The sequence below is a fragment of the Rattus norvegicus genome, chromosome 8 (assembly GCF_036323735.1).
Source record: "Rattus norvegicus strain BN/NHsdMcwi chromosome 8, GRCr8, whole genome shotgun sequence".
NCBI lineage: Eukaryota > Metazoa > Chordata > Mammalia > Rodentia > Muridae > Rattus > Rattus norvegicus.
The window spans coordinates 55088009-55098770 of record NC_086026.1 but is presented as its reverse complement, the minus strand read 5'-3'; the positions used below and the strand labels follow the sequence as shown (position 1 = coordinate 55098770).

The following is a 10762-nucleotide window of genomic DNA, read 5'->3' as shown; positions in this document are numbered from 1 at the left end:
CGGGCAGAGCTCCGGGCGCTGGGCCGACGCCCGCCGACCGCTTCTGCCACAGGCCCGTGCGGGGTGTGGGAGTTCCGGCGCCCCGAGTCCTCGTGTCGTCCGCCACAGGACCCCCTCTGCCAGAGGGCCCTCGTCCTTCATGGCGTCCTCTGTAAGGACCATCTCGGTTTCAATCTCCAAACACCCCTCGCGGCTTTTCTCCGTCGGACTGCCATAGCCTTGACTCTTTCCCCATAAACTCCTCAGAGAGGCTCCCGCCTCCATCCGGCCGCCGTCTCTCTGGCCCGCGTTCCCTCGGGCTCCGTTGGGTCTCAGGGCTATCCTTCAGCGGCCCCGTTGCCCGGGCGCTGCCTGTGCCTGCCGCCAGAGGGCGCCGTCGGTGGCGGCCGCACACCCCGCGGGGACGCTCCTCTCGCCGCCCCGGCCTCGCCCCCTGCGCTCGCGCCGCCGGAAGTGGGAGGTGCCGCGCGCGGGCCGGCGCTCGACCCCTCCCCCAGGCTTGGTCGCCCCCTCCCCCTCTCCGCCCGCTCAGGTGCGTCCCTTCCCTCCCCCCCCCCGCTTTGCTCCCCGGGGGCGCGGCGCGGGAGGTGTGTGCGAGGCGGCGCGCGGGTCTGGGCGGCGGGACCTGGGGGCGCGGCGGGGGGCGGGGAGGGGGCGGCGGAGACGGGGGCGGGAGCCCGGCTTGGCAGTGGGACGGGTGCTGGCGGCCGGTGAGGACGGAGGGGAAGGGGTGGAGGTGGCCCTGGCCAGTGCCAGGCGCCAGCGTAGCGGTAGCTTCCAGTGAAGAGTGGCGGTGACCACCGGGAGAAGCTTCCCCCCATTGTCCCCTTCTGCGTCGCTGTCTGGCTGGTGACCATCACTGGATTGCGGGATTCCCTTGGGTAAACGGGACTCTCCAGCCAGATGTGCGACCCCCACCCCTCTCGCTTTGCTCTCTAGCTGCGGAGTTAAACGTATGACCCTTGCCCTAAGGTTTTCGTTTACCGGGCAACGGTGACCCAGACCTTGTTCCCTGTTGGAGGCAATGATCTCGACTCTATTGGAGGCAGAATGTTTGCATCCGAGATGCAATAATGGCGTTTCAGGGCCCATTTTCACCCAGGAGCTTTTATTATGAGAGGAAACTGAGACACTGAGCTGTGACTGATTCAGCCTAACTCAGTCTCTGCTCTTGTGCATTCTTCTGGGTTCAGAGGTATTCATGTGATGCTGTCAAAATAAAAGCAGGAATGTGAACTGATCCTACCTTCACCACCTAGTAGTTTTTCTTGTCACCATAGAAGGCGGAGTTTTATTTTGCAGCAAAAAAAGATGCTCTTAAAAATAAAAATGTAAAAAAGCATCTTCTTGGGTTCCCTTACTTGAGTTACCATGTATTTCAGCATCTCCCTTTTCTCCTGGAGTAACCAAGTAGTCACCTGTTTTGCCACAATGGTAACTTACTAGTGGGGCATTGCCAGATACCAAATATTCCCTTCTGTAGGAAAGGAAAACCGACAGGCTAAAAGACAGCCCACAGAGATGGTCCAGGGTGACTTGTTCTTGGAAACACAACACAGAAACCCTATTACTTAAATTAATAGAGAATGCTTTGACTGCAACAGCCAAAAGGGATTTAAACAAATTGGTTCTTGGCCAAAAGGGTCAGCTTTAATAAATGGTAGTAGACAAGGTAAGTATGTGGACCATTCAGAAAATTCCTATCAGGATTATCATCTATTTGAAATGACTGCATTTCTGTCAAGAACAGAAGTAAAGTCTTTGCTTAGACTCCTGATATTTACGTACATATGACAGTTCCTGAGGGCTGGTGCTGAGACTTTCAGCAGGAAGTGGTTTTTATTATCCCTGTAGAGTACTCTTTCTTAGGTGTTTGGAGGGACCGACTCAATGGGCATTGTACAGAGGAATGCTTCCAGCTTTGTAACTTGTGTTGTTTCATTTGTTTCTGAATGTCCAGAGTGCAGATGTCGGCCTCTGAGGTAGCTGGCCTTGGGGCCCGAGCCCCGAGTCCTTCGGAATCGTCTGCTTCTTGTACTTCCAAGTCAGATGACGCTCTCCCAGATGGCCTAAGGTAACGTGCAGACTCTTGAGGAGAAGGCTTCTTTGAGTAAGGGACTTTTGAGATGGGCTTCTGAACATCTATTCTTTCCTCTTTGGAGCTCTAGTGACACTTCTGCAGATTAAGGTTTTTTCCCCTCCCTCAGATTATTGTTTTTTAAGTAGGGACTGCTTGACTTTTGTATGGTATCCTATATGGCAACTGATACTTGGGTAGGCATGCTAGGTTAAGACAGGTATCAACACAGCATAAATGCATATATTTCCTTGCTTTGTCCTACACAGACTCTGTTTTCATTTAACCATTCTTGTGTATCATGCTCATTTTTAGACAAGGTCTCCCTTTGTAGCTCTGTCTGGTCTAGAATTCATAAGCTTTACTCAACCTCAGAGCAATCCACCTGCCTCTGCTTTCTGATTACTGGGATTAAAGGGATGACCCTGTGTGTGTGTCCATACTTATATCTGTACAAATCATTGTTTATTGTGTGTTATACGTGATGGGTGGGGAGGTGTGACGGCAGCTTTGTGGAGTTGGTACTTTGCTATTATGTGGATTCTAGGCATTGAACCCATGTTACCAGGCTTTTGTGGAAAACCTTTCCTACTGAGCTGTCTATTCATTTATAAGATTCTTGGTTGTATAGACAGATATATCCATACAATGAACAATCACAGATTATGTGTGTATCTATTCATATTTTTGTCTTTGTTAATATATCTCACTGTTCACTGCTTCATGTGTATTTTGCTATATGCCTTAAATTAAAATGTCTTATTCTTTTTCTTCCATCAAATTTGTTTTTTATTATATCAATTATTTTTTTCTTCTTGAAAGGTCTCACTATGTAGCTTTGATTGACCTAGGGCTGACTGTGTAGACCAGGCTGACCTTGAACTTACAGAGATCTGTCTGATTCTGCCTCTCAAGTCTTTAAATTGTAGTGTTTGTGTGTAACATACATGTCACAGTTTTCATGTGAGAATCAGGAAAATCTGCTAGAATTGGTTCTCTAATTTTACCGTGTGGGTCCAGGGGAATCCAAGTCAGGTGCTTAGGCTTGGTAAGCTAGTGCCTTCACACACCGAGCCACTCCACTGGCCTCATGACTCTTTGTTGCAGTTCACTTTTGAGACAGGATCTCTTGTAGCTCAGGCTGGCCTCAAACTATGTAGCCAAGGCTAATCTTTCTGTTTCCACCTCCCTAGTGTGTGGGACACCACACTTAGCTTTTTCCTCCAAAGTCTTGAAAGCAGGGGTTTTAATTTCCTAACTTTGCCTCTTAAGACTGTCTAATACACTCTTATATGCAATATTGAACTAAATTGACTAGGGGACCTGGGACCTAATATAATAGGTAACACTATACCAACAGCTGTGTGCACACTTACACATTCAACCCTCATGTAAGTCCCAGAAGGCAGGTGTTAATGTTCCTATAACAGGTGAGGAAACAGAGAGGTGAGTGACTTGCCAAAGGTACAAAACTGTGTTGGAGTCAGGATTTGAACTCATGAACTCTGACTTAAGAGTCAGTAGATATTTGTTTTTGAAAAGAGAATTTTGAGTCAGGTGTGATGGTACATGACTGTAACACTAGCACTTCTGGGGTCAAGGCAGGAGAATGTGAAGTTCAAGGTCATATTCCGTTACCCTAGTTCAATACCAGCCTGAATTACATGTGACTCTGTGACTCTGTCACTAAATAAATAGACAATGTATGAACAAAAAAATAAGAGGTACTTGTTAGTGAATGAGTAATAGGGGAAATGCAAGCCTACCATAAACTTGGATATTTCTGCTTGTGTTAATTTTCTAAATAAAAGCAGCCATGACCTACCAGTAGTAGTAATAGCAGCTAACAGTATGTGATCTCTGTTAGGTGGACAGTACTATTTCTACTTTAGAAATGAAATAACTTGTCTAGAGACTAGTAAATTGTAAATTTTGGATTTAAGCCTGGGTATCGTATATGACCAGGTTTATAATTAAGTTTCCTGTCCCCATTCCACAGTTGACTTTCAAGAAGAATCACCGAATGTTTGCTGGAGGAGGGAATTAAGTGGCCTTGCTCCTTCTGTAAATAACCCTTCATCCATACTCCTGTATTAACTCTAATTAAACTTACTGGTCCACTGAAAAAATAAATAAAAACTAGCCAGGCTTCGTGCATGCCTTTGATTTCAGCACTTGGGACACGGAGGCAGGTGGATCTGCGAGTTTGAGGCCAGGATAGCCTGGGCTACACAGAGAAACCTGTCTTAGGAAAGAGTAAATAAATAAATGACTGAGTGTGTTTGTAACGATTTCTGTAGCACACAGTCAGTTGCTCTGAGAGAAGAGCACTTCACCTGTGTCCGTGCTCACTTGGGATGCGTAAAGGGTGAGCTGACCGACTGTTTACACAGTGTGGCAGGGGAGGGAAGACAGCAAAGACATTTGATACAGACATTTACATTTTTTATTTATTAATTTTTGGGCTTTTTTGAGACAGGATTTCTCTGAGTTCCTGTTGTCCTGGAACTTACTCTGTAGACAAGGCTGGTCTTAAACTCACAGAGATCCTCCTGCTTCTGCCTCCTGAGTCCACTAGGATTAAAGGCAAGCACCACCATGCTCAGCTAATTTTTTCTTGATGTGCATTGGCATTTTGCTTACATGTGTGCCTGTGTGAGGGCGTTAAACTAGAACTAGAGTAAGACAGCTGTGAGCCACCATGTGGGTGCTGGGGATTGAACACATGACCTCTGGAAGAACAGCCAGTGCTCTTCACCACTGAGCCATCTCCCTAGCCCCTAATTTAACATAGACTTAACTTGTGAGCAAAAGACTGGCTGTGAATGTTGGATGTCACTCTAAGTGTGCTTTAAGGTTCTCTGGAAAATGTAGTGCATTGGCCAAATTCGAGAGTACCTGCCAGTTTTAGCACTCAAGAGGGAGATGGGAGGAGGGTCTCTAAGAATTCAAGACCCAGTCTGATCTATTTAAATATGAGTGCCAGGCCAGTCAGGGCTACATAGTAAGACCTGATCTCGAAAAGAAAAGAAAGGAAAAGAAAAGAAAAGAAAAGAAGAGAAGTATATCGGCTCTTGATTAGTGAGCAGTGTGTGCCTAGCCTGTGCAATTGTGTTCATTCCCTAGACCTAGGGGTGAAAGGAAAATTAAACATTAAATGTCTTTGACAAATGATAAAATTCCCATCCCAGATCTTAAATATATGTATGTTTATAATATAGAATAAAATTTCTATTGAAAACTTCAATTATGAATTAAAATTTTACCTTAAATAAAAGCTGAATATGGTAGCTTATGCCTAGAATCCCTAGCTCATGGATGCAGTTGTAGGATGGTTGCCATGGTTTTGAGGCTGGTCTAGGCTATATGTGAGTACCATGTTCAGGCCAGCCAGGACTACATACCAAGATGCTATCACAAAGAAATAAAGTGAAATTTAACTCTCAACTACTTGAGGTGGTACTCTACTCTGGCAAACTGTTGACTCAAATAGTGGTTTTGTTCAAAGATCTATGTGACAAGTTTAAAGGACAATTATTTTTAATTCAAGTAAGTGTGCGCATGTGTGTGTGTGTGTGTGTGTGTGTGTGTGTGTGTGTGTGTGTGCGCGCGCACGCGCACGTGTGTGCATTGTGCATGCACGTGCTGAGGACAACTTTTAGGAGTTTTACACCGTGGGTTACAAGGACTTAATTCAAATCATTAGGGCTTGCACAGCAAATACTTACCTGAATTATCTTACTGGACTAGTAAAATTATTTTTGTGGAACATGAGGTTGGAATAAAAACAATGTTTTGCCAGGTGTGATGGTGCAGACCTTTAATCCCAGCACGTGGAGGTTGAGACAGGTAGATATCTTTGAGTTTAAGGCCAGTCAGTGAGCTCCTATCCAAACAAACAAATCTAAATATTTATGAAAATAGGCATAACTAAGTTAGCATGTGTAACTACTGTAACTAGCATTGTGCTGTTTTTTTCCTATTCACAACAGTTGTTGGCACTGGGCATTTATTTTTAGATCTTGAGGGTGACTTGTTTTTAAGAACTTAGTATAGGCCACTCCCAGAACTTTCTCAAGACCTCACCTCCCAGGCTGGAAATCCTGGAAATTGTTGGATAGTGTGTTCTGATGGTGGAGAAGGCCTGTAAGCTCTAGTTTTGTTCTAGTGGCTGTGTTGGGGATATGGCTCACTAGTAGAGCACTGTCCAACATAGGTTTAATCCCTAGCACTGAAAAACAAATATCATATTTAATCTTTCAAAAGTGAAAGAAAGAAATTCCCTTCTTTTGCGGTGCTAGTAACAGAATTCTGGATTTGAGGCATGCTAGTCAGGTGACATACCATTGAGCTACAACCTCATCCCAGAAATTTTTTTTTTTTTTTTTTTTTTTTTTTTTTTTTGGATAGCCCCAAAGACTCTGCCCAGAAACAGAAGAACTTGTCTCCGCCGAGTGTAAGTAGCCAAATGATAACCGAGGAGAGTAACAGAAATGCCCGTTTGGAACATCCAGAACAGAACCCTGGTCCGTCAGTGGGTGATACCTCAGCAGCGCACCAGGAAGTTTTAGGAGAAAACTTGGTAGCCACAGCCCTTTGTCTTTCTGGCAGTGGGTCTCAGTCTGATTTGAAGGACTTAACCAACCCAGCAGGAGAGGAGGGGGACACGAGCCTCCGGGAGAGCCTCCATCCAGTCACTCGATCTCTTAAGGCAGGGTGCCACTCAAAGCAGCTTGCCTCCAGGAATTGCTCTGAAGAGAAATGCCCAGCAGCCTCCATCCTAAAAGAAGGTAGCAGGGATACAGGCTTGGACTTCCGACCTGTAGTACCTCCCGCAAATGGGGTTGAAGGAGTCAGAGTGGATCAGGATGATGATCAGGATAGCTCTTCCTTGAAGCTTTCTCAGAACATTGCTGTGCAGGTCAAGTATCACGTTTCTACTACTAAAATGGGATTGGGGGCGGGAAGGAGCCATTTACGTGGTAGAGAACTGCATTGTGTCATTTTTTGCTAGTAGTCATCACACAGCTTGCATATATCGTCATGTAATGGTTTTATTCTGCTGTGGCAGAAACAAGAAAGCCACTGTCTAATTGTATAGCATGCTGGGATTATTATTATTATTATTGGATGGAACTTGATTGGTGTGGATCCTTAGTATCTATCCTCTCCATTTTTTCCTTGTATTTTTTTGTTTTCCAAGCCAGGGTTTCTCTGTGTAGCACTAGCTGCCATGAATCTCAGTATGCAGACCAGACTGACCTCAAATTCACAGAGACCGCCTGCCCCTGCCTCCTGAATGCTGGGACCAAAGGCGTATACCATCGCTGGCCAGCGAGCATCATACTTTACACCTCTGCCCTTGTTACTTGTCTGGTCTGCATCCTAAGAAGGAAACGTATCCTGCTTTCTGGTGCCTGAGGTGCTATGTTGGGGGAAGAACTGTGGGCACACAAATTTCAGGAGCAGTTATCCTCTCAGAACCTTTGGCTCTCTCTTAGGCAGGTGCTGATTGTTTTGTGGGACAGTCTACACAATGATGGAGTGTCTGCGAGAACTCCACTGCTGCTTGGCTCCATGTTGCAGGATTCTGATGAATAGCTAGAATAACTCTATTTATGTTAAAGTGGCATAAAGTCCTCAGTATGACTGTTTCTTCTTTTTTGTAGACTGACTTTAAGACAGCAGATTCAGAAGTAAACACAGACCAAGATATTGAAAAGAATCTGGTAAGTGTGTACTTAAATGTCATTGTCACATAAAGCAGTTGGAGCACAGAATGTAGAAGCATCATCATCTTTGTTGGGAAAAGTGCAAATCTCCTTCATAAGACCCCGGATGGGAGGGGGCTGGGGATTTAGCTCAGTGGTAGAGCGCTTACCTAGGAAGCGCAAGGCCCTGGGTTCGGTCCCTAGCTCCGAAAAAAAGAACCAAAAAAAAAAAAAAAAAAAAAAAAAAAAAAAAAAAAAAAAGACCCCGGATGGGAATGGCCTGCCTCGCCCAGCCTGCTACGCTTTAGCAGTCTGTCTTACACCAACCCTGCTCTGGAGGGAGGACAGGGCCTCTGTCATTCTTACTGCACCCTTATTTGGGTTTAGCAATGGAACTTGTTTTCTGTTTACTACTATCTACACGTCCTTTAGAATGTCATTTTTTTTGTTTTGTTTTCATGTCTTTCTTTTGAGATAGGCGTTCAAATGATGTAGTTCTGGTTTGCTTCAGAAATTGAGTGTTCCCTCCTGAATCCAGGGATTAGAAGTTTGTACCATCATGTCCATTACTTCTGTGTTGACAAGGGTCTTGTTCTGTAGCCAGGCCAGCCTTGAACTCATAGCAGTCCTCCATGTCATGGCTGTAATTGCAGGAGTGAGCCTCCACATGGGACTTGTGCTCTGCGTGACACAGGGTCTGATGTAGCTTAGGCTGACCTTCAGTTCACAATGTAGGAGGTGGGGGTTGGGGATTTAGCTCAGCGGTAGAGCGCTTGCCTAGTGAGCGCAAGGCCCTGGGTTCGGTCCCCAGCTCCGGGGAAAAAAAAACAAAAAACAAAACAAAAAACCGCTACAATGTAGGAGGTGATCCGTAGCTCCTGATGTTCCTGCCCTCACCTTCTAAGTGCTGTGAAGTTTTTAATGTAAAACTTTGTTTTGTTTTTGAAATAGGGTCTTACTGTATAGTTTTGATTAACCCGGAAGTCATTGTTCAGACCAAGCTGGCCTTAAACTTACATAGATTGGCTTGCCTTTGCCTCCTGAGGGTTGTAGTTAAAGGTGCTCGTTCTTACCTTTCAAGCTTAAACCTTTGCAGATGAAATATCCCCATGTTTTTAGCCGTATTCTTTTCCTGTAAATTTCCCCCCTCTTATCTTGGTTACTTTTACTCTGATAGGCCCCATTTCCATCAGGTTTTTTTTTTTTTTTTTTTTTTTTTTTTTTTTGGAACTGAGGACCGAACTCAGGGCCTTGTGCTTGCTAGGCAAGTGCTCTACCACTGAGCTAAATCCCCAACCCCTCCATCAGTTTTTTTAAATTAATTTTTATTCATTTAATAATTTTTGAGATAGGGTCTCACTGTGTAAGTCTGACTAACCTTGAACTTGCTATATAGACTAGGATGGCTTTGAACTTGAAGAGATGCCCCTGTTTCTGCCTAAAGTTCTGGGATTAAAAGGCCTACACCGTCAAGCCTGGCACCATTCTTTTTTTAAAGCTGATCCTCTGTGGGTATTGTGGTACATACCTATATCTTAGCACTTGGGAAGTAGAGGCAAGGCCAGTCTCAGCTGTGAGGCCAGCCTGTATACATGAAAGGAAGCTGTCCAAAGAGCTGGCTCTGTGAACCAAATAAAATGTTTTGGGTACACTATAAGTAGTTCTCAGTACACTGGCTTTGAATCGTTGGGTCTTATATTCTAGACTCGATGTTAGGCTTAAGTTAACTAACTATGTTACAATTTCAGGCATCTGTCCCTTTATCAGTTCTCATTCATCTGTATCACTTTCTTTACTGTCCCTTGGTAGTTTGTTGTAGTTTAGATGAAGTCTCACTGTGTAGCCCAGGCTGGCTTTGAGGCTGTAATCCTGCCACTTCAGCCCCCCCAGGTTACAGGTTGGGAGGTTACAGGTGAGTGCCACTAGACTGAGTGGTTCTGAGGAGCTTTATTTTTATTTTGGGGAAAAGGCCTCAAGGCCTAGGCTGGCCTCAGCCTGTCCTTCCTCTCCTCTGAATACCAGGGATTTTCCAGGTGCAGACATTATGTCTGCTTTCCTGCAGTACTGGGATGGAGCCCAGAGCTTTGAGCTTGGCAGTCAGGCGCTGACTAAATTACGTTCCCACCTATGTTTGTTTTCTGAGAAAGGATCTTGCTGTAGTAGTTATTTGTTGTTTGTTTAGTTTTGTAAAAAAAAAAAAAAAAGTCACAATTACTGAGCAAGGGTGGCAACCGAGGAACTATTGGTTTCTAAACTTCAGATAGACACTTGGAAAGTTGAAGTTGGAGAATCAGAAGTTTAAGTTCGCCTTCTCTGCAATTTGAGTTCCAGATCAGCCTGGTTGCAAAGGTTGTTCATAAAAACAACAATAAAACAAAACCAATACAATTTTAGGTAGAAGGTATTCATCTCTCTTAAAATAATCCCCTTGGCCCACTGAGGTGGCTTAGTGAGGAAACGTGCTTGCCACTTAGGCCTGATGAGCTGAGGCCCATCCCCAGAGCTCATGGAAGAAGCCAGGAGTGGCTTGCAAAGATAGCTTGACAATCAGAGCACCACTGCTCTTCTAAAGGGCCTGAGTTCATCCCAGCACTTACATGCAGTGCCTCATAGCTGCTGTAATCTCACTTCCAGGGGATCCAGCATCTCTAGCCTTCTTGGGGTCAGTGATTAAAGGAATGTACTGCTCTTCCAGAGAACCTGAGGGCAGTTCCCAGCACCCAGATTGGACAGCTCACAACTGTCTATAACTCCAGCTCTAGAGGATGTCCTGTTGAGTGGGTATCCAGCTCTGTCCTTTCTCTTTCTCACTGTCTTTTTCCCATTAGATATCAAAATGCCCCTTTTCTCTTTTTCTCAAAAGCAAAGATTGGCAAGCACTTTCTAGTAAAGGGTCATGCAGGACATATGCTATGTTCTGTGGATCCTACAGACTTTATTAGAACCATTCCATTCTGCTGTTGCGGTGGGAAGC

The 10762-nt window shown here is 45.0% G+C and overlaps 1 protein-coding gene across 18 annotated transcripts in view; it reads left to right on the top strand.

Annotated features, from left to right (window-relative positions):
- Positions 1-17: 17 nt before the first annotated feature.
- Rnf214 (ring finger protein 214) overlaps positions 18-10762 on the top strand; it is a 41320-nt gene continuing 30575 nt past the window's right edge. For 2 of the 18 annotated variants that reach the window (XM_063266393.1, XM_063266391.1), the window contains exons 1-4: positions 18-151; positions 1961-2074; positions 6488-6533; positions 7747-7806. In XM_063266393.1, the coding sequence (XP_063122463.1) occupies positions 1968-2074; positions 6488-6533; positions 7747-7806 (213 nt within the window). In that variant the 5' untranslated portion in view covers positions 18-151; positions 1961-1967. Of the gene's footprint in view, positions 152-398; positions 588-662; positions 711-732; positions 882-1954; positions 2075-6487; positions 6999-7746; positions 7807-10762 lie in introns of those variants that run through there. The other 16 variants (XM_063266386.1, XM_008766184.4, XM_017596024.3 and 13 more) reach the window with 12 other exon arrangements.